Consider the following 25,000-nt stretch of genomic DNA (forward strand, 5'->3'; position numbering starts at 1 on the left):
TAACAACGTTAATAAGGAGAGTATTTGATGGATCAGAGGCACCTGACTACTTGAGTTTAATTAAAAGGGCCAGGTAAGGCATCCTTTTTTTTTCCTATCCTATTTGCTGCATGCTTGGAGCCTTTAGCTGAAAAGATAAGGGATTCATAAATTCAGGTATGCAATTGGCATGATATTCAAGAAAAACAAAATCTGTTTCCAGATATTATTCTGTGCCTGACAAATGTTGAATATGTCATTAGGGTGTTGTGGGATATTTTAAAACAGTTTCAAATATTTTGCGGAATACAAAATAAATTAAGAGGGAAATCAGGTTATACTGGTAAATGGTATGGCTATATGTGAACCAGTTCAATGATTCTCACACTTAAAGTGGCAGGAAAAGATAAAATATTTAGTTAATATGGATTAAAAAAATGATTCTGCTGTGACAACTAAACATATACAAGAAGTGGAAAATTATTTAAAAATAAGAGACTGGAAATGAATAGTCATGGATATAGACAATAAGGCACATGTAGTGAAAATGTTTTCAGTTCTTTTGGACCTCTGCATAGGTCAGGTATAATTTTATCAGCAAGCAGAAATATTATGGTTAATTTAATATACAGTTGATATAATTTGTTTAGGAATGTAATGGATGAAGTGTAGAAATTGGATACTTTGATTCTTCCTATAGAACAATGACGTTTAGGAACTCCTGGCTTGAAGGAATGCTTTCAATCTGTGCACCTGAGTTTTCTGTATAAGGCACAATCAGAAGGATATTGAAATGGGAAAAGTGGATGCTGATGCAAGGCAGAAGTATAAGGAATACAGATAGCTTAGTGTTTTGGTGGCAAAGCCTGGGGAATATAAATAAGTATGCAGAATATTATATTTGTATAATGCAGACAACATTATAAAGACTAAACCAAACAGAGCTGAGAAAGGAGATTTTGCCAAAAAAAGAATGATTGCAAATGAGGGTACAGAAAAAAATGCAAGAGATGGTAGGAAGTCACTGGATGAGACTAAGAAAGGAACCACATTACTGGGAGTAAATAAGTTGGAAGAGAAAATAATAGCATGGGAAGAAGCCAAACAGATGTTTGAACTGCAGCTCGAAGACTACCTATATTTCTGGAAATAATAATGGAATATAGACAAAGACAGAGAAGAGATACAAGAGAAGAGATTGGGATACCAAATAAAAGATTAGCTCTGGTAGGGTTTTTAATATAACCAAAAACTGAAGATGGCATTAAGGAAGGGATAATTAGTAAGTCTTATATAATATTATATTCTAATTATAGGAATCAATCGGTGGAGATTAGAAACACCTTACGAGTGAAGAGTTAAATGACAAATTACAAAATAAGAATAGGAAGAAATATATAAGGCCTTTTGATATGCTACAAAGTCCAGAAGATTTAGGATATTTGCATAGAGATTTTTACATACTGTAGACATTTTACTATGCCAAGTAAACGTCAGACGATTTGTCTTGAAATGTTGAGCAGACATTGGAGATACAAAGGGAAAAGAGGAGGAAATATGGGAAGCATGCCTTTCAATTGTCCCTGATTTTCCACAACTTACTTGATTTTGTCTGAAAAGTATGCCCTCATCACCCTGAAATTAGTGGAGTTCTTTTGTTTGTCTGTTTGTTTTTGTTTTTTTTTTTTTAAATAAGGTAATGGCCGACACTCAATACATAACAATCATTGTAATTACATTATTTTCTTCTTCTCCTTTGACTATAGGAAATACATATTAATCCCAACCTTTTATTCAGTCAATTTTCCACATTTATGCCACCAATATTTTAAAAGTGTATCTGATTTTTGGTCTTTGCTTCTGCTATTTTTTTTTTTTGTTGTTGTTTCATTCCTAATTCTGGGAATAAAAAGCTAAGAGTTATAGTGAGGAATTAACTGACTTAAAAGGACTTTCTACAAAATGCCCTAGCATAATTACTGAGGGACCACAGTATAGTAACCAAAACCAGGTGATACACTGGTCTATACTAACACAATCTGTAGTTGTTGGGACAACATATTATAGTAAACCCAAAGACAATGTATTAAGTTGATTGATTACATTAAGAATTATTGAGAATATAGTAAGGCTTTATTAAGTTTAATATATTAGCAACCCAAAAAAACAATTAAATTAAACAGGAAATCAATGACTAAGCCTCTTGTAAATAAATTGTTCACTAGTGTAATAAAATAAAAACAAATAGAAATAGGATCATTAAAAGATGTAGAAATTAATTGCACAAAAAATTAATTCCGCTCAAAATGAATAGCAATGGATATGGATAATTATTAAACAGATGACCTATATAAGTAGGTTGGAAGGAATATTAAAGGAAATTGCATGTTCTGATGCAAAATTATAAAGAATATAGTCAAGCTGGAAATGGCTAGATTCATTTAACACCTACACTAAGTGTACATGATCTGTATTTAAGAACGTCCCTACCATATTTCTTGTACTTTCAGTTCACTCAGACAGATTACACTAAGTGTACATGTAGTCTACACTTTGTGGTAACCTTTATGAATCATCCTCAGTATTTAAGGCTGCAAAAAATTCAGTAAGAAAACAAAAATTAGGAAGAAGGTGTGAGTTAAGCTTGTGTTGTCTGTTCACTCAGAACAGTGTACAGTTAGAATACTTTTAGTGTAGACGTTAATGAATCCCAGGGTGTGTATATAATATATATGCACAAAAATGAAAAATCTTACTATGCTGTTCCTTTTTCATTATTAACTTACATTAACTCATGTTACAAATTAATAATGTGATGAATAAATAAGGTTACTAACAAAAAAAGATTATCTCATCATGTGATATGCAGATTCTTCTATGCATGTAAGAGAAACTGAATAATTAAGTAGCAGACTGTTGTCCCCAGCAAATGATTACAATTAAATAAAGTTGATGTATAAAAAGAGCATGGTTTCACTAATAACCAAGGTAAGCTGATGCTGACCTCTGCGGCCCATTGTCTGATACAAAGCTGTTCAATACCGATAAACAAATAAACAGCTACAGCAGTACTGAAGGAGCATCCCAAGGTTAGAACCCTGCAACTAAACATAGCTAAACATCAAAGCCAGGAAAATGTCATGCATGTGGTACTGAAAAATGAACAGCATATGAAACAAAATTAGCATTCTAGGAAATGTCACAGCTGGCATCCTCTTCTCCAGTGTGTTCCCAGACTTGTGTTTATTTGCTGGTATGCTTGCGTGTTTATGTTTTCTGTCTAACTTTGATCATGTGTGTTCACACTAGAAAAAGAATATAATTTGCAGTACTGATTATGAATGATGCTTTATGTAAGCCTGCTCCATATGAGAATACTTCATGACACACTGAGTACACCATGGGCCTTTACTGACACAACCTGGCAAGTAGCAGCAATATAATAAAAGATCAGTGTCAGTCTAATGTGCTGCTTGCTATAGCCAGTACAACCAGAATAAACAATGACACCAAGTGCTTTGACCCATCTCAGTTTCATTTATCTGTTAGTTCCTCTCTGTTAAACTAATGACTGTAAACATTTGAGTGTCACTTCCTGGAAGACCAGTCTATAGTTTTCCTTTCCCCTTAGGGCATATTATCCCACTTTTGTTTATTTATTGCTGGTACACCTACAAAAGCAATGACTCCTTATATTTTATCTCCTATATTTTCTGATGTTTGTTCCTTTGTCCTTCTATGTTCCCTACCTGCCTCTGTTTATCTACTTACGTTATCTAGCTTCCCCACTGTTGTGATTCTTTAAGTGCTGAAAGATTTTGTTTTTCTGTCCTTAACTGCATGGATACTTCTTATAAAAATGTGCTTGTTTTTGTATCCTAAAATTGATTACCTGCCTAAATTCTAACACAATGAACTCCTTAACCCAAGTCATTGTGTGTCAAGACTGCAACTGAACTTATGATGAACTCCTGTGTGCGGTGGTCACTGGGCCCCATGTTTGCACTGTGCCTTTCAACTCCATGCCTCACAAATGTAATACATTTAGTTTATATATTGATTTTCTTTCTTAAACAGGATAGTCAGCTGATCCATACAGGAGGCATGACAGCTACACCCTAGGGGAAATTAAAACTGAAATAAGATAAATATCAATAAGAAAATGGTCATTGACTAAAGCAGCATCAGGGAAAGTATAAAGCAGAATAAATAAATGCTACAAAGTCAGATTGTTACACATGGTCATCTTAGCTGAAACTATTTACACAAGTTTGTATATGAATAATACCTTGCTAGAAAACAAGGGAGAATCTGCAAGTCAAGAACAAATCTTAAAATTCACATCAAATGTTATTAGCTACAGTTTTTTTAGCACTATTTCCAGTAGATATGTCTTCTGAAGAAAACAAATTGTTAACATTAATCTGGCATTGTTTTATATGTTGTTCATCAATCAGCCACAATGCTTATAGTTTAATGAAGGACAACAAGTGGATTAAGATAAGGAAAAAACAAACATGCATTCCATTAATTGCTGTGGTGTTCATAAATTGTCTGGTTCACATCCAGCTGTCCACTTTATTGCACCAATTCTCTGAACAACTACTGCATTACTGGAGAACTGCAGAAGAGGACATCCACAGATACAGCCACTATCTCCTATAGCTCCTTCAATAGCTTTTCATGTGTGGCAGTATAGCAAAGATGATCAAGGCTATGGGTTACGGATAAGCTTCACCCAGAAGTCATAGGTTTGATTCATTCAGTCTCCACTTGCCTGCTGTGGTATGTTGTGTAATTCAATTAACCAGACAGTGCTCCCAGGCCTCAATAAATGGACTTAATGTCGGTTAACAAAATTTGTAAACTAATTAAGTCAGTAAGTAAATTTATAATTACAAATCCATGAGATCTTGTCTTATAGCGCACCTGTTCGGACTCCCTGCTCTTAATATCCATGTCTAGGTTATTTCATAACTCTACTAATTATCTTCACTTCTACCTGCAGAAAACTATGTTTTACCTCAACCAGTTCCAAGCAGCCATTTTTATATACAAAATCTTAGTACCTGTCATATACTTATTCTTATAAATACTACACTGCAGAAACTATTCCCTACATTTCTATAGTCACCTGAGCCAAACCTCTCAACTTCTTTGTTTAAGAATTCTGGAAAAGCAAAAATAATGGGGGGCAAAAACTCCAAATCAGTGACATTTGTTTTTAATATTACTCCAATTTACTTAAATAGTTGGAATAATAACAAATATAGCATGGGATGTCTAGGGGAGCAGGAGCCTCTGCAAAATAAAGGTGTTTTTTACCAGTTTTAGTGCATTTTTGATCATTTCTATACATGTTAGTATATGTGTACATTTATATAAATATAGAAAATTTAAAACCATGAAAACTCAGAACAGCAAAATTCAAAATCTCCCACACCGGAGATTTTGAATTTTGCACTTCTGCTCCACACACACACACACAACTCCCTCCTCACACACAAACACAAGCTCTCTACTACATAAAAGCAGGACGGCAACCGCCCCTGCACCCCCCACACCCCCCTACTTAAATATTCTCACTCCGAGGTTGCACTACATACAAACACACACAAAACACTACCACACAAACTACATTCTCCTCGCACACACACATCACAGCAACAAAACACACTGACACACACCACATCCCCTACCCAGAACCCTTAACACCACACACACTTACCTGAATCCATAACCACAGAGAAACCTCAGAAGCGCGAAATTCAAAACCACCGGTATTCGAGGTTTTGAATTTTGCACTTCTGAGCTTTCGCTCTTTTCAGGATTCAACTTTATGGGCTTGAAATACTGAATTTCGATATTTCAGTATTTCGAGCTTCTAAAGTGAATCCATGTGTGTGTGTGTGTGTGTGTGTGTGTGTGTGTGTGTGTGTGTGTATATATATATATATATATATGTGTGTGTGTGTGTGTGTGTGTGTGTGTGTGTGTGTGTGTGTGTGTGTGTGTGAGTGTATATATATATATATATATATATATATATATATATATATATGTGCATATGTGCGTCAGCATAAATATAATACACAGAAAGTTTTTTTTCTTGAAAAACTGGAGAACTATTACACTTACCACCAGATAAAAATCTGTTAAAGAGTGTGTCATAACAGGTTCACATGCTCATAGGTAAGCACTAGCTAATCAGTCTACAGTCAAGACAATAATCCATATTTAAAAGCCCCGCCCCCCCAACCTCAAGGTGGACAGTATAAGATAGCTGTGGAGATGATGTAAGGTTGCCCATCCAATTATCTGGTTTACCTTGAAGGTGATAATGGTGCTATTCTGCTTGAGAGGTGGGGATATGTTATAATACCAATCTACCATGCCAAGGTGTCTTATTATTTGCTGATGAAGATTTTGTTCCTTTAACCTGAGATTTGGGGAACCATTTATTCTGTGAAGGAATAGAATGGCAAATAGGGTTGGATCTTTCATGGCTCAAAAGGCCAGATACATATACCATGTAGGAGTCTATAAGAAACTGAAAAAATATATAAAGAGGGCTGCCAGTCTGTGCTGATACTAAGACTTTTGAGGCAACTGATCTTTTTGCTTAGGAACCCCTGTGGTCTCTGAAATGTTATATTTATACAAATACATGCCAGAAGAGGCATTATTTTCAATGATAGGTCTGGTGAAATATGAGAAAAGGGGAATTAGGACTTCTTTGGTTATTGTTTTTGTTTATTGTTTGGTCCATGGACTTTGGCAAGATATATGCCCTTAGATGTGATAGACGTAGTACTAAGTACCATAGCATTACTGTCTTCATTGCTGAACATTTGTTTGGTTAATGAGGTATACACGGGCCTTTTTAAGCTGATTACATTTTAGATAGTTGGAGAATTCTAGCCAGTTTAGTTGGTTGAGTATTAGGCAATGATTGGTTTGACTTGTAAGATGGGTTGCAAATTCTGCTATTTTACGATAACACTGTTCCTTTTTTTTTGTTTGTTTGGTTTTTTTTTAAGTAGGGTCTGACATCCGTGAGTAGAAGACAGGCATTGAAGAAAGTAAGCAACAGACATGAGAGGGCAGTGTTATTTGTAGTTTGCAAGGTGAGGTAGGAAGATGCTTTGTAGATAAGACCTAGTTTTGTGCTGGTCTTTTTGATAATATTTTGGATGTGTATGTCAAATTTGCAGTCATGTGCAAACTTAGATAACCATAGGCCAGGAAAGCTGGCCTGGAGGTCTAACAAATAGATGCCAAATAGGACAGGGCCCAACAGTGAGCCTTTTTTGTTTTCAGAGGTGGCACCTCAAACTCTAACCACATGAGTTGTCAGACAACCAGCTAACTATGAACTGTAAGACACAAAGATTTATATTCAGATTTACAGGTTGCCACAAATGCCTGCATGGGAAGTAGTATCAAAATGAATCAAAGCAGCTAGGGTAGGAATAAAACCCATTGCCTTCTCATACTCCAGCATCAATTTGAGTGTGCTTTCTGTGCTTCCATATTATGAAATAAATTGTACACAGATGCAGACTGTAATAGTTGGACACACCATCCAACTGTCTCTGATTTTGCAAAATATCCTTGATTTTGTATCTTATTTGTGTCTAGTCATTAGTAAACCATTTGAATTTCCAGTAAATTGCTGATAAATAGTCTATCAGTAATACAGGGAATTACAGTTTCATAATTCTTACTCTTCAGAAAATGCATGTTGATGAAAAAAGTAGTTGTACTAGTAACTTTTTAAATGAGTTCTAGTAATATTTAAAAATGTCACTGATTTTTGGGCCTTTGTTGTCAGTTATCATTGTTTTTGTCCAGAATTCTTAACATATCTCTCAGCCTCTTAGAGCTAGAAATCTAAACAAAGCCATAAATAATGGGGTATAATTGCCCAAAGATATGAACAAATTTTAAATATTGCTCTTGCAAAAAAAGTTGGTAGAATAACAGGTTTTGCATTAGTATAGAATTTATGAATGACTAGAAGTCTGAAACTCAAATGACTGTGATTATTTTCTGACTTTAAGCATCAATTATTTGCCAGAAAAACACAATTTTATGAAAAACAGACCAAAAATAGGGGTCAAAATCTGTACATCTTGCAAAAATCTGGACTGCTGAGAGGTATGAGTCTAAAGCAAAAAAGGTGATATTTACAATGCTGAGGTGTCATGGTGTTGACATTGGAACAAGTGGTCGTGCAAGCAAGGGTGTAGCAAATCCCATTTTGTACTCACGAGCTCTTAGTGCTAACCCCCCCCCCCCCCCCCCCACACACACACACACACACACACACACACCCTTCACTTAAAATGGACACATATCTCAAAATGCTGTCTCCCAAGCACTTAATGAATGTAAATAACATTTAGGTGCTCGCCCTAAAACTATAAGACATTTTTTTTAAGATTAACAATATTACACCTGTTGTTGGAGGCATTCGTTTATACTGTTGTAGACATTCCATGACCTGAAAAAGTCATATTGTTGTGATGCTCAGAAAAAAAAATGTACTCCCGAGTCCGCAGATTACAGAGTATGCCTGGCTACACCCTTGCCTGCATGTACAATATTTCAGAGAACTAGATCATAATTTCAGAGAACATCCCTCTTTTGGATATGGTTAGTCTAATATGATCTGCATAGTGAGGTTTAATCCCGCATGGGACAGACTATTAATGCTGAATCTTATTAAATCGAAACTGTAATTCCAAACGAGTGGTACTTGTATGTCAACCCTAAGTGGACGAGGGCAAAGAAAAGATTAAAGAACAGAAATGGTCCTGGGTGTCAGCAAGTCAATTGCTGTTGCAGCTTCACATTACTGCAGTTTGGTGTCCGTGTTTTGTTTATCAGTATTCTTGTGGTTGTAAGGTGCGTGCGTGCGTGCGTGCGTGAGATCCTTCTTTGGACAATTATTTCTGGCTCTTACATTTCCCTCTTAGGACTTTAACTGTGTTCGCACGACGTTTATTGTTACTTGAACCTAACTTATGTGCATCTCTCACCTTGTTCGCACAATGAATACAGGCTACCACCTCTCAACTGTACAGATTTTTGCAGAATGTCCAGATTTTTGCCTCCTACTTTTGGTGTGTTCCTCCTACAATCCATACTTTTCTGTCAAATAGCTGAGGATTGAAATCATAAACATTTGAGTTTAAGGCTCCACAGCCTTCAAAAAAATCATGCTAATGCAAAACCTATTACTCTATTAACTTTCTAAGTTTGTAAGAGCAATATTTAAAACCTGTCCCTATTTGTCCCCCATCATTTTAGGCTTTGTCCAGATTTTTTGCTCCAAGTGGTTGAGAAGTATAAAATAATGGGGTACAAATCTCAAAAATAGGAACAGATTTTAATTGTTGGTCTTATAAACTTAGACGGTTGCTAGACTAACATGATCTGTGTTGTGTTAGCGTGTATTTTCTGCAGGATAGCTCTCAAATGTCCAGATTTTTGCAGAATGTCCAGATTTTTCTCTTATATTTTGGTTTGTTCCTCATAAAATGTGTGGTTTTCTGGCAAATCACTGGGATGATCTGTGGACTGACGTCGAGACTAAATGACATACATTTACGTTTCAGACTTAATTTCCTTCAGAAAAATTAACGTAAACACAAACCCTGTTATTCTAACAACTTTCTAAGTTTATGAGAGCAATGTTTAAAATGTGTCCCCCGATTATGTCATGCTTTGTTCAGATTTCTAGTGCTAAGAAGTTGAGAGGTATGCTTGTGAAACTCAAATGTATATACTTGTTATGACTTCAGTTGTCAATGATTTGCGAAAAAAACACAAATTTTATGAGAAGCAGACGAAAAATAGGAAGCAAAATCTGGGCATTCTGCCGAAACTGGGCAGTTAGGGTATATGCAACTGTTTTAAAAAGTTACATCTGCTTATACCATTGTACCACTGAGCTTTCCCATTAACAGGCCTGTAATGCTACGTCATGGACACAGTTCGCTCGCTCACTTATCATTTGCTCCGTTGCTTCTTTTTTATTAGTGTGTGATCAAAAAATAATAAATCAGCAATGCCCATTTTCACCCAAGACCCTGGAAACTGGAAACAATGCACACAAGCTCGGCATTTTTATTTTACATTTGTTTACCGGGCTGGTCCAACTTGATATATGTCCGTTTTCAACACAGGCCCAGGGAGAAAAGCTCAGGAAGGAAAGCAAGGTAATTCGTTCGGGAATGTACAGGCATGTTTTAACAGTGCATATAGACTGAATCCAAGGAGGTCTGCAGTCAAGAGGTTAGCCAGTAGTACAACTTACAGTTTCTACAGTTTGAGGACAGGCAACAGCAGCAAAGGCGTCCCCGTTTTAGTGACAGTCATTCAGGTCTGCAAACAGAGCATGCAATGCAGCTCAACAAGTTATGTTTATTTTCAGCTCAACGGGAGGATTTCACATAGTAGCTGCTGACTGGACCAGTCTGTTCTTGTGCTTTTTGAGGTATAGATACCGTTCGCCTAGTTCAGGGTGAACCGCGCATGCATTTTCCATCCAAGGCTGTGTTAAAAGTGCACTGTACCTTTAACAGTGGACTCCCGATCCGCAAGGCAATTTGTGTTCACCTTTGTAGAAACTTTATCAATGTTCTCTAAAGTCACCAGCAGGGGGCGACGTGATCCCACCACACCGGTACTCCTGGTTTCACGTTTCTCCTTTGGAATGCCTTTCGGTGGGAGGAGGAGGAGGCAGGCGGGGTTGAGAGTTGAATGTGACGACTGGCCTCACCTCCCCAACCCAGGATTGGAGCGTAGCTTCTCATTCAGTTTTGCCAGAGCTCTGCATTTGTTGAGTGTGGTGGTTCCTGGCGAACCAGCACTCTTTAAGCTAGATTCGGCGGAGCTGGTAATTCATCTCGGGACCAGCAAACAGCTGCCAGCCACAAAAGGGGGAGCTAAGCACCACTCCAGCAAAAGCGAGGTTAGGCAGCAGCTACCGTCTGGAATATAGTTTTACAGGGGCTAACAACCATCAATAAACCCCAAGCAGACAACACAGCACTCCCGGGAACTGAACCAACAAACGGGGAGCAAGGGCTCAGCAGCCAGACAGTGGCAAAGCATCAAGGGGGTAGAAGCAGACAGTGGAAGATCCCCCGTGAGTCTAACATCGGAACTTCCTAAGGAGCCGGAGGCCAGGGTACAGACTTTAAAGTCAGCATGCAGCACTCGGATTTTATATAAACTATGAGCGGAAACGTGGAGACCTTACTGTAAAAGGAATGTAAGCAGTGATTTATCCAAGTGCAAAACTAGGACTTCTGTAAAGGAATAGACAGTGGGTAAGCGATCAGATCACACTAAATCTCAGCCTCTCCTGCCTTAAGAAAGAGCCAGACCAATGGAGGGGTATTTGAGCTGATGACCAGCCATAACACAGGGAGTTGGAGAAGGGTATCGGGGTGAACCAGTCCGTACACTTTGAAGAATATTTATACGACCAGGAGCATAGACTTAACTTCGGAAATAATGGTATAACAGCAGGAGGGCGATTGTAAAATACAATCACTGGGATCGAGAGGCGTGATAAGCAGGCAAGCTTATAATAAAAAGGAACGGATCGGTGTGCTTCTACTTAGACCCTTTAAAGAAGCATTAGGGTCAGTGTGAAATCTGTGGAACTAGTAGGAGAGCAGGGCTGGTGCCATATACCGTTTTACACTGGCCAGGATCTCTGTTTAAGGAACGGGGTATACTAGGCTACTGACCAGTGTACACATACTGTGGAACTCACTTATACCTGTGTCCAACATGGATCTATGGTCACCATTCAGGACCGTCATTCCTTTCCTCTTTATCGTGTTCCAGTCCAGCTTAGCTGTTGAAGGTAAGAAAGCCCTGTCTATTTGCATATGCTTCACCATCCATGCGTTCGCGTTACAACACGTTGATCAGGTTTTGGGCATTTATTTAAATTTTGAACTGGCTTGAACTTTAGAAGATTTATGAAGTCCACAAACCCGTGTTCAGTGGTCTAAATGGCAACCCTACTAGCCCCCCAGCCGCCAACTCGGTGATCTGTCTTAGTGCTGCCATGTGTATGAAGCTCTGGCGAGGGGGCCAGCAATTGCAGTTAAGGGAAGGTGAAGAGAGTAAGCGGGAATTACTGTGGAGAAAGCTTGTTTGCTTAAAAGATAGGGGCCTGTTGTGGGAAGAGAACCACCTGGAAGATTTACATCCACTGTACCTTGGCTAAAATTCGTTATACTATGACATTTTTCCCTGTAGATTGGATTAAGCTTTCTAGTAATGTTTCAAGCTTGACAGTTATTAAAAAAAAATAAGAGGGAGGGTGGGGGACTTTTACATACTGCATTTTTATATCAAGCTAGGGTTCGTGTGTGCCCAACTATAACTTTAGGATGTGCGTTACCCACCCTATATTGCTGTACCTTTCAAACGTCCCTAAATTTTAGGGCGCCATTGAGTTTTTCAAAATGATCATTTTGTAAGCAAACACTGAATCTGCAGTCAGTGGATACACTACATACTTTACTTTGAAATCGTCTTCTTATCTATTAGAAATTAATTGTCAGTGCAACTTGCTTTATCCGAGTACTAGCAACATTTGAATGAACAAAATGCGTGCTTGATTTTTTTTTTGGGGGGGGGGGGGTGCCACAAATAATTTGCGTCATTGTCTCCAACGCTTAAACAAATAAAACAGTGGTGCATGTCACCTAAATTCCTTTTTTTGCCAGTTCCAAGGCGCCACTTTTTCCGGTTTTCTGCTATAGTTTGCGATCTCTTTCCTTCAGTTTAACTGAGCAGTTTACTTTGGGTATTTATGAAATCTGCTGTGTAACTTTATATAAAATAAATAGATGAATGACAGCTGTGACCTCAGCGGGTGCTTGCATTTGTGGTGAGATTGCAACTTTTTTTTTACTCCTGCATCTCCATCTTTGCCAAAACTCAGCTGATGGCTTGGACAGGGAGGGCTATGGGGCAGCCTAAGTGCTGTGCTACAGTGTAAACATCCACCTGGAAAACCCACAAAGAGGGTCCATAGTACAGTTCACATAACTTACTTTAAAATTGTGTGCAGAGTGATTATACAGATAAATAACTGACCGTTTTCAGGCTGGGTCCCAGTTTAATGATTTGGTAAGTAAGCTTTGCTCAATAGCGGGTAATCGTATTTATAGAGTGTAAATACATTTTTAAGCTGCCACCAGCTCAACTATGTTTCTCAGGTATGTCTGGGCAAATCAAAAACACGCAAGCTGTAGATGCCCCATTGCCCTGGCATTTCTTCAGGGAAACTTCGCATATTTTGTCTGAGTACTTCTGAAAGCTCAGGCACCATAACTGAAACCGCGTAATATAGAACGAAGAAACCAAACAATCAAAAGTATGCAACTAGTTAGTCTTGTTAGTGAATTCAATGTATGGGTCAGCGTTTAGACTGTTCTAAAACTATATTCTGTGAGGGGTGTCTCACGTTGGGCATATGTAAACATGTCAACTGCTGTTCATAGTGATAGCAAATGCGAATCTCTGCATCAAAGGTAAAACAGGGCTGATAATATGTTTTACTAGTGATTTCCATATGTCTCGGCTGTCTAGATATTTCTTATTTTTGGTTTATTCCTCTTGTTTTCTGGGAAATCACTGAAGACTGAAGTATTTAAATAATGACATACCTTTGTACTTCAGACTTCATATCCTGCATAAAATGCATGATAACTCAAATCCTTTTTTTTCCAGCTAATTTCCAAGTTAATCAAAGTAGTATTTATAATCTGTTCCTATTTTGGGTCTTTGTTCCTCCGTTATTTTTGCTTTTTGTCCAGATATCTTGCGCTGAGAGGTATGGCACCATTCCGAAACTGGACAGGTACAACAACAGAGGGGCCTAGCACAAACGTACCTTCTTGCATTCAGTAGAGCCAGACGTACTTGTGATGAGGTTTTACCTGTGCAGTGTTGTATGCAGGAACATCAATACCCTGGTCGCTAAGTTACGGACCACGGCTGGCGGTGTCTTCCCCAGTAACCCCAACTTCCGTGTTTGTTACATAACTGCTAGTAATCACCCTGCTGATTTGAATGTTGATAATTGTCCTGTTTGGAATATTTTCCTTCACGTGAGATCTCGCAGATCTTCTTGAAAAAAAATGTGTGTGTGGGGAGGGGGTGGAAGTCCATCATTCATGATTCCCTGATAGATTAAAAAAAATACAAAATAACCCTTCACAGATGTGGGAACACACATTACAGACAACTATAAACAGTTGATGATTAAATATATGCAGCGTTATTCCAACTTAAGGACGAGTCTGTGTTTTTCTAGTTCCTGCACAATGTTACGCGTTGTTTTTAGTGTTGTTACTGAGTGTGGAGAAATCTCTTGGATGCTGTGATTAACCGGCTCTGGAGACATTTCTGTAGCAAAATACATTTGTCTTGCTAAGCAAGGATTATGCCGCCCCAGGGATTTATAATTACATGAAGGGGAGAGACTGGTCTTTAGATGGCAAAAGCGTGGGGGTCTGCGAATAAGTAACTTCTATTTTAGTAGCAGAAAAGTACTAGAACGCATTGTTGCAGTCTGAAAAAGTTGCCCAGAAAGTGAAGATTACATTATCTTTTTGTAAAAATAAATAAATACAAATGTACCCAAAGAGTGAAAAAAAATCTTCCCACGCAAGACCCAGGTTGCTAATTGAACTTTAGCCTAAAACTACCATCCATTATAACGGTAACTACGAAATCATATGAAATCGAGTCTACACTATAAATAATAGCATTTCTAACACTGTAAGTAGATGCCTCTGCTTGAACCAAGTCTTTTTCTGTTCCTAGCTACGGGCTCCTGGTGTGTGTCTGAGGCCTCCTCTGCTGCTTGTATTTATGGCCTGCCATCTTCTCCACACGTTTACATTGTGAACAACGATTCCGTAAATGTGTCTGTCGTGGTCATTTGCCTCTTCATTTATACATGTGTCACACAAACCCTGTTAGACAATTATGCCTGTAGTCCCGTTTGTGACAAACCCGCGGTCCTACGTCATTTCTGTCTCTAATGTGTATTAATTAGTGATGGCTTAAATGTTTACATTTTTCTGATTAAACATTACCTTACGGATATTACTAATATTTAATATATGTGTGTGTGTGTGTGTGTGTGTGAAGACTCATTCTGGCTCCAGGGCTATTTAGTGGTTAGAAGATATTTGTGTGACAAGTGTAAATTTCCCAAAGGTACTTGCTTCTACTTAACTTTTCATTCATTTTAACAATCCATGTTTTAAGTGTAGCAGTTATGCAAGGGCTTTCATTTAGTGAATAAATTGTTAATTTCTGGACTTATTCATACACACTCTCACACATAACTATATATATATATCTTTTGAGTAGTTGTCTGATCGTGGAGACCAATAAATCTTAGAAAGAAAATGCAAATAATTGATGAATAGTAACTACATTATTTTGTTTGTGAACTTGCTCCATGTGTTACTGTAACTTAAAAACTGTTTAAGTGAAATGAGGCATATATACATTGCCTCATTAGAAAGCTGATTTGTGAAGAAAATTGGGAATGGGACTAGCTAGATAGCGATATTCTGCTGCCCATTTCTTTTAGTGGCTAGTTGATTTGTGTGTTTGCCCTGGGGAGGGTGGAACTGGTAAGATACAACCACTCCATTGTTCAGGATTTACTGCTGGCTCGTGGACTCATTCTCTATGAAGTTTCCCCACAAATATTGCTTGATCCGAGACAACGTTTCTGAAACAGACTCTGTAGCAGTTAATCAATTGCTCCTGCACTGTAAATGCATGCACATCTATAGGCATTCAATATGCATGTACATTGTTTTGACTGACAGCCTTTCTAATGCTTGATATGAATCTATAAATTCTTTGCTTTCAAATAGTGTGGTTTCCCAGATCCTCTTATAGGTCAATTTCTTTTTTGTCTACCTAGATGGACTGTTTGCATCTGGGTGCTGTCTTTCTGCTGTTTAATTTTTAAGGTGTTCAATCATTTCATATTTGTTCATCTGTCCCATAAGGTTGCAGTGTATTGAACCAAAAAAGTCCAGAAACATTGAAACCTTGAAGGGTCTGTTTTCCATATCTCTTAAATTTCTCTGATTTTCAGAGAAGGACTCCCCCATCCCATTTTGTTTTAGATTTTTGCTCTGTCATACATTTTGGGATTGTGCAGTCCAAGGATTTCAGCCACTGAATTATACTGAAATTAGAACAGCAAACTTCATATTCTCCTCAGAACTGATAGGCATTGTTTTGTAAATGAATAATGCCAGCATTTTTAGACGTTTTTCTCTGACAACTTTTTTTTTTAATCTTTTCCTTCTGTCGTATGTCAGTTGAGCTTCCTTATTCTTCTGTAATTTAGTTTATTTCTCCTTGTCTGTTCCCTACACTGGAAAACAGTAGAGGTATGTGGAAAGAGCCAGGGAACTGACTATCTTTCTCTTGGAGAAAGGGGTTTTGCATATCCTTAACACTCTTTCATCTGGCTCCTTGGGGATATAGCACCAAAACAGGGCCTGTAATGGTCCCCCAAGGCTTCATGCATAAGTGGATGCCCTCCCCCACAGCAAACGGTCACAGACAGCATTAACCCCCTATAAGGAATATATGCTGCTTGCTAAATCAGAGCAGCTATCTCAGTCTTTTGTGCCAGATTGTGACAGCACTGTCATGTACTGGGTGTGCCTCATCTCTCCGTGGGATGTCTGGGCCAGCTTTGAGTAGTAGCTCCCACCTTAACAGTTTCTCCAGTGCCCTGGTTTAGTAATCATACTCAGGTCACCGGGGATTTATTTGTCTGTGCCACGTAGATTAGTTGTCCATGGCTACCTTTGGCTTTAGGTTTATTGTCTTGTAAATTAAAACTTTCCTGCTGTCTAAAGTGTGTATGGTTAACCGGGTTTAAACTTTGGGGACAACTTTTTCTGCAACAAAGTCAGATTCTGGCAGATTGACAGACATACATACATTTAACATAATAAGGTTATTTCAACTTTATGTGTAGATTGCAGGGTTTTGACCCTAGCTAAGCTGCCGTGACTGTTGTATCCAGTTCCATTTAGTCCATCAGTAGGAAGCCAGCACAAGCACATTAATGGTCTGGTCAGTTTTATTTAATATTTTTTTTTTCTTCATTTGACTTTTATTTTATCTCTCTTTGTTGCAGGTAGAGTTTATATGCATTATCTTAGATTCTCACCTTTTACTTGAGTTAGAAGAAAAAATACATTTCCAGTTTTTCATGAAAAAATGTCTTTGCAAATAACTATTGAGACATATATCTGCTTCATCATGTGGTCTTGGTTGCAAACAGCCTAAAATTTCTGTCTGATTTGTCATCCTATACTGTGTAATGCAAAGAAATGAGAAATATAATTTAAAGTTTTTGCACACTTTGGCCCACTATTTCCAAAACTGAAAATTAGATTTCAAGATAATTGCTTTATCTGAAGGGTGTATGAATATGATATATAATTTGCAGCTATATTCTTATGCATTTTATGCATTGCAAGATCTGTTCTTATCTATGAGCAAATGTGCTGGGTTTCCTGTCTTCCTGTATAACTGTTTCTGCTATGCTTAATGAGAATTTTACAATTGTATTAATCATAAGATAAATCTTCCACTTACTCCTTTTCTTGCTTTAGGCTTCTGTTTATTTATTTATTTTTTTTTTTTTGTGGAATCTTTTTTAGAGGATTATTTTGTTTATAAGTGTTATCCTTGTACTATGAATACCTGTGGATATAATTGGGATGCTGTGAAAAAAAATATTAGATGAGTAATAACAGATCACATACTGGGCTGTCAGAATTAAGATATCATTGTCACTTATGTGCACCCATGGCAGAAAGGGAGTTTTTTTAGGGGCAGAGTTGTGTTATACAGAATCAGGGAATCTCACTTTACCCGTCAGTGTCGAAACATTGCACATCATCAAGGCCTTCACTGTGATTAACAAATAAAGCTAAAATGGTTAAGCAGGACCTGTAATGCTCTCCCACACTGTTGATCACAATGTGAGTGTTTGTTTGGGGGTGTTTTGGAAGTGAGTAAAGACTGGATGTATGCATTCTGTACTATTTATTCCTCATTCAGTTACATTCCAAAAGTCTGCCATTATGATAGTAGATGTATAAATTCCGTATGCCTCCATACTTTGTGTATTTGAAAGGCCCTAAAGCAGAAAAAAAACAGACAGTAAACACTTAATATTGTTTAGTCCTAAAAAGGTAAAGTAAGTATCAGTACAGTGACTGGATTTCCCCTGATTAGATATATGTCTAGAAGGATGTACCAGAACAATATATCGCATATAGGAAGTGAGTGTGCTTACTTTACTTTATCATGAAGTCTTTCTTCCTTTAATATTTGGATAGGTGTTTTGATACTAATATGACATTTCTGAACTAAATAGTTCCAAACAAACAGAAATGCTGATATGACAGTGTGAAAGTCATTTCTGGCCTGTAATGGGAAGCTAAATTTATTCAAAAACAATATGTATACCTTCTGGGGACAGATTGAGAAAAAGAAGATGACAGAAAACCTTATTTAACAGACAGTTGGACAATGGGTCTATACCCTCCTGGTTTATATAACATCTTACAGAAGAGTTACATTGATTCACTAGCTTGATTCAACTTGTTTATCCTCCGATCGATTTAGGTGCCAGAATATTCCATATTGCGTGTGTGTGTGGTCATTTTCACAGAATAAGTGCATTTACACGTATGCAGTGTTTCATTCACAGGTTTTCTTTTATATTTTATTGAAAGTGGTAAGTTACTTGGAGAAACAGAAGTATGAAAATAACTTAATGTATAATTATTATTCCCTGAGTGGCTAGTTTATTTGAAGTCACTTATGTAATTTCATATACGTCGTTCAGTTTGCACACATTTCACAAGAAAAACAGTAATTCATATTGTTATGTAGTCCCGAGTGTTGCTAAGAGATTTTATCCTGTAGTCGTGGGATTGTTCCTTCTTGTCTCATGGTGTAAACTGTGCAGCTCTGAGGAATCCCGTCAACAAAGTTGTGCTTCTGGATGTCTCATAAAAAGAAAGCACTTGTGCTTAACTGGCTTACCTATTTTAATAAGTGAATAAATTAAAAGGAGAATACTTTTTATTATGTACTTTTTTACATGCAACCAGTGCTTCTGGTCTGTTTTTCCGCTCATGTAGCACTGTGCTCTGACAGAAAGCTGTAAAGGAAACAAGTAATTTAAAACCTTTAATAAATGGATGGAAATTAAATTGCATGCATGTATATGGGTTTATAAAATGAGTTGAAATAATCATAATTTTTTAAAGATAATTAATTATTTATGAAGAAGTTCACAAAGCAGCCATGCTGTCTCAATGTACTTTTAGCAAGGCTGGCAACAGTGTTCTGGAGATAAAAAAAATGGGAAAATGAGCACATTAAATAAGAGGAAAGAATGACTAAAACAGGCAGAAAATATTCAAGAAAATAGATTTTATAGAGACATGCCTGGAATTCACACAGATAAGTTGTTTACAGGTTTCTGTAGCTTCCTAAGACTTTTGTGTGCATATACGTAACTAGCATTTAGCTTAATTTCTTTGATATTTGATGAAAAATGAATACATGTTGTAAGTAATTCACATTAATATGTAAAAAAGCCTGAATCCAAACACTATACATAACTGGTTTATAAACTAGATAATGCTTTGTTTTGTTAAAGTTGTGTTGATTTTCCGCCTCTCCATTTCAGCCTAAGATCCCTTCTTGTGTTTGAATATTCTCTGATGCCAAATCATATCTGATTCAGAGCAGTGAGTGAATCAGAACAAACAAGGTAACCATTACAGAGGGTTGCTACCAGAAATTCATTAACAGTTCTGCCCAGCTGTGACTTTAATGTTGCTTTCCTTGAAGCCAGAAGGAGCAACACTATAATGGAAATGCCTGTCTGACTTAGCGGCATGCCTCTTATAGGACTGGAAGAGTTTTAGAAAAAAAATAAATATGTCCAGTTTAACTTCTTGTGATATCTGTTGGTCTTGCCTAATATATCCTTTTCAGCTACAATCTTGGCCACTCTGCATAAAACTGCATCCACCGTTGTATAAGCATTTGATGTGATCTTCTTAACAAAATGTATGGACTTATAACCTTCCACCAAAATGGAAAGTAGTCATTCCAACAACGATCAACTCTTTCCTATTGAAAATGTCTATACTTTTGCAGACCAGTTTTTACAAACACACACACACACACACACACACACACACACACACACACACACACACAATGTTTTTGATAGGGGCAAGACCCCCCCCCCCACGCACCCTCACACCCCCTGCTAATTAAATATCAGTATGCTTAGGTGAGTACAAAAGAAAAAAGTGTTTATTGACAGGACATAACTTCAGATTAAATTAAATTGTGGGGTCATGGTCTGGTTACATTTCTGGAACTAAATATCAGTATGTTAGGCCTAGAAAGATCATTGTTGTACTTTTATTTGGGCAGTTCAACTCAAGTAAGTCCCATTAGTGCAGCTTTAAGAATTTGAATTGTCACATTCATGCATGGAACACTTTACGTATACTTTATTGAACATTACACATTATGTGGTCTCAGAAACACACGCACACGCATACACACCTGGAATCAGGTTTTTGTAATTTGTAGTTCAGTTGTTTTCCTGAGAACTCCTTTGGAATAACTGAATACTTTGTTCACATAGGCATGCTTTGTTAAAAAAAAAATGAAATTACCCAAAACACCAGCTGTCACTCCCTTCATCTCTTTGTGCCCCAGTTGCATTCCTGCACCTGGTATAAACATTTTTTTCTCTGTCCCATCAAAGATACCCCTGCAGACCGAGATTCTGTAAACAACACTAGCATATTTGGTGTTGACAGGCAAGCTCTGCTCTTGGGAGTAGAAATCCTGTTTCCATACAGATGTTTTAAGTGAACAATAAAGATAAACATTATATGAAGCTAGTTTGAGCCTAAACTATGTATTTTAAGATTGGATTAACTGTAGAACTTTATCTTGGTACGTAGAAAGAAAAATGTGTCAACTTATAAATGCATTTAGAACAAAAAGATCAGTGATACTGAATGTGGCAGAGAAAAAAATCCGATAATGAAGGATGCAAAAGTGTTTTGATGAGGCAGCTGCATGAACAAACGGCTCCCATTTTGAATTTATACTTTATGCTGTTTCAGATTCCCTTGATCTCTAGTCTTGTAGGCTGGCGGCTACTGACACTAGTTTTAAGAAGTTTCCTTTTATTCTCAAACACACAGAGGACTGGTAATTTGTTTTACTCTGCTACACTGTGGTGGGAGTTTCATATTGTTTTAAGTTTCTTTATTGCTTTTTCCGAACAACCAGAATTTTAGGCAATACAGAACTATCTTGAGTAGATACACCTGACTGGTTTGCATGTACAGTAAATCCACACAGTTTGTTGAGCTTAGATGCACTGAGAATTGTCCCCATATATAATATTTCTGACAGAAGGAATCTGCTAGGTTTATTTTGTCGGTGTGTCAGAAACTAAATATTCTGTGTGCGCAAGAATAAAACTTTGTCATAAAAGACACATTTCAGAAAACTATCAAACTGGAGCAAATCATATCAGTCAGTGTGACCTACACTGCATGATTACTGGAACTTAGAATGTGATGTGAACTGAAGACCACCTTTGCCCACATAATCTGCCCTCTACCCCCTGCTTCCTGCTCCTCCTATCTTGCTAGAGGCAAATACCCAAAAGTGACTGACAAAAGAACATAGTTTGAGGGTATTTGCAGACAATATAATCTATTCTGGTCATCTTTATGTAACACAACATGTGTTTACACAGAAATGTATGAACAACTAACCATTGTAATATATATTCTTCTTATATTCTAAAAAGGTGGTGGTGCTGCGGTAGCGTTGTCGCCTCACAGTTAGACGTTGGCCGTTCGATTCTCAGTTAAAGCGTCTACTGTGTGACGACATGCGTGAATGGGCGTTCGCCGTTGAAGGTTGTGCGTTAGGCCCGGCAAGCCAGCATGTAAAACTCTACTGCCAATCATTAGCGGACCGGAGTTCCGCTGTGGCGACCCCTAACCGGGAAAAGCCGAAAGACACACACACACACATTCTAAACACATGCTGGAAATGGAGTGGTGACCCTAAATATGTGGTATGTGTTATGTGTGTGCAGTTTGTGAGTGTGTGTTTTGGGTTGTACTAATATACCATCAGAGACTCATTTCTGCCTTGTGCCTATATAACTTTTAATCCACTGTGCTCTGATATGTATAAAGTGGGTCTACAAGATGGAGATATGGAAGTATTTAACACAAATTCATAACTGTTGTTATGTTACATGTACATATACTTCAAAGTGGAGTGCTATCCATTTGTGTTCTATGGTGTTATGAGGGGGTACAGAAGAGTATTGCTTTTATCTAGTGTACGTGGCATTGTGTACCTGAATTGTGCAGTGTATCCCAAAACCACTTAAATTTCTGTGTGCTATGAGGGGGTACAGAAGAGTATTGCTTTTATCTAGTGTACGTGGCATTGTGTACCTGAATTGTGCAGTGTATCCCAAAACCACTTAAATTTCTGTGTGCCACATTTTTTATCTGTTCAAGAAAATGAGATATGGTGATTTAGTGATGTTTACGTTGAGTTACGTTTGATTCATTTGGCCATTAAATGTAATAAACTCATTTCTTGGAATATGAGGTTTTATTAAAAAAATCGAATGCATGTTAGTTTAGTAAGTATATGCATAACTTATACCATTAATAGACAAATGTATCGAGAGACAGACATATGTAGACTGATGCTTATAGTGGGATGGGGGGCACATCGTGACTAAAATAATAGAAACATAGTAACTGCTATACTTTTCCACTATAAACACACACACACACACACACACACACACACACACACACACACACACACACAGTTGTACATGTACCAAATTACAGTATTTTAGTCTCCGGGGTTTGCCATGAAAAAAATTAATAATGTGATTATTCAACACCAAAACATCTAAAACTTTGGGAAGTCATAACTCAAAACTGCAACACTTACAAAGTTCAAAACACAATATAATTTTTAGGGAAGCAAGCCCACAGACATATGTAGACTGATGCTTATAGTGGGATGGGGGGCACATCGTGACTAAAATAATAGAAACATAGTAACTGCTATACTTTTCCACTATAAACACACACACACACACACACACACACACACACACACACACACACACACAGTTGTACATGTACCAAATTACAGTATTTTAGTCTCCGGGGTTTGCCATGAAAAAAATTAATAATGTGATTATTCAACACCAAAACATCTAAAACTTTGGGAAGTCATAACTCAAAACTGCAACACTTACAAAGTTCAAAACACAATATCATTTTTAGGGAAGCAAGCCCACACCCATCCTATCTATATCTGTACATATATTTATTGCTATCTCCAACAATGTACAAACGTGGAGAAATTGATGCTACAGAGATCACCTCCTCTTTCTTCTCTGAGTATAACAGGGCAAGTAGAAGAAGCCACTGACCCTTTATTGCTCAAGTATGTTTAAACCATATTTCTGAATTATACATACAAAATTTCAATAAGCCAATTTACTTATAAATATGGTTTGGCTATTCTTATGTGAGCTGTGGATAACTTAATTTAAGAAGGTCATTGTGCTTTTGGAATGTGAAATATTACGGGACTAGGGGCATGTTTTTGGGTATTACTTGCACATAAAACCTGCGTTTTGATTCACACTACAGCCCACGTACAATTCATTATCTTTAGCCCGTCTAAAAACAGCACCAGAATCCTGCATTGCATATGTTAATAGGCTGTTTTGTGTTGTGGTACATAGATAATTAATGAACAGTAAATAATCATTAGTAGTATTACGTAAAACCCTTACAGGGCTGTAATTATTGCTTATCAGATGTTTTTCTATTCAGTGCTCCGCTGCCTAAGGTGTACCATAGCTAAATAAAGTTAATTTTCAAAAGAAACCCTGTCAGTTTCATGCTTTTGGGTAAATGCAAACATCAGTACTAATAGCCAAATTGTATGTGTGTGCATACATACGTACACACGCACGCACACACACACACACACATATATATATATATATATATATATATATATATATATATATATATATATATATATATAATGAATAAAAACATGTACGTGCACACATGCATATGTGTATGGATGTATGATGTTTCTTCTACGATTTATTTTGTTGAAAATGTATTTAGTCTAATCACATTTGACGGGAAAGTACAGTAATCTATAGATAATAAAAGCTGATATGGTTTAGGATGGTTGAAATTAGAAGGCAAATTAGACTTGTGCATGGGTGTGCATCATTTCGTCGAAAGTAGCTTTGACTAAAAGAACAAACAGTAGATGCATTTGACTGAAAAGCCATTTTGTACAAAACGTTTGAAGTCTACAGATGGTATTTTTTGGTGTTTTTGATATGGGAGCTGTTAGTGGTGTAATTTAGAAGATTCTGTGTGGATTGGCAATGCTCATAGTCAATTTGTACCCCCGATTTGCAGATGATTGAACTTTTGTGCCAACACTGATTCACTATGTGGGGTGATTTCTTCTTTTCTCCATGGATGAAATAATATAATTAAGGGGTGTCTGTGTGTGTGTGCGTGTGGGGCCTTGCAACAAAGCTTTTCATGGTATATATGTTCAATCAAAAGTGCATTCTGTCAGGAGTGCATTCGGTCAAAAGTACCAACTGTTTGTTTTTTTCAGTGAAAGTTACCTTCAATAAAAACCAGGCACACAAATGTACCTTCAATAAAAACCGGACACACACATGTATTTTACTTGAAGGTATGTCAGATGAGACAGTTTTGTGAGCCTCAGGATGATTTACACATGATAATATATAATTACAGTA

At 37.3% G+C, this 25,000-nt stretch overlaps 1 protein-coding gene and 1 long non-coding RNA gene across 6 annotated transcripts in view; one reads left to right on the plus strand and one right to left on the minus strand.

Annotated features, from left to right (window-relative positions):
• Window positions 1-14,100, minus strand: part of LOC122792278 — a 76,457-nt gene extending 62,357 nt beyond the window's left edge. The window contains exon 1 of the long non-coding RNA XR_006363302.1: window positions 13,959-14,100. This is a non-coding gene — a long non-coding RNA (uncharacterized LOC122792278). The remainder of the gene's footprint in view (window positions 1-13,958) is intronic.
• Window positions 10,767-25,000, plus strand: part of EPHB3 (EPH receptor B3) — a 231,858-nt gene continuing 217,624 nt past the window's right edge. The window contains exon 1 of one of the 5 annotated variants that reach the window (XM_044060044.1): window positions 10,767-11,866. In XM_044060044.1, coding sequence (XP_043915979.1) covers window positions 11,791-11,866 — 76 coding nt within the window. In that variant the 5' untranslated portion in view covers window positions 10,767-11,790. The remainder of the gene's footprint in view (window positions 11,867-25,000) is intronic. The other 4 variants (XM_044060039.1, XM_044060041.1, XM_044060040.1 and 1 more) reach the window with 4 other exon arrangements.

The sequence above is a fragment of the Protopterus annectens genome, chromosome 1.part2 (genome assembly GCF_019279795.1).
Source record: "Protopterus annectens isolate FY-2018-M chromosome 1.part2, PAN1.0, whole genome shotgun sequence".
Classification (NCBI taxonomy): Eukaryota; Metazoa; Chordata; order Ceratodontiformes; family Protopteridae; genus Protopterus; species Protopterus annectens.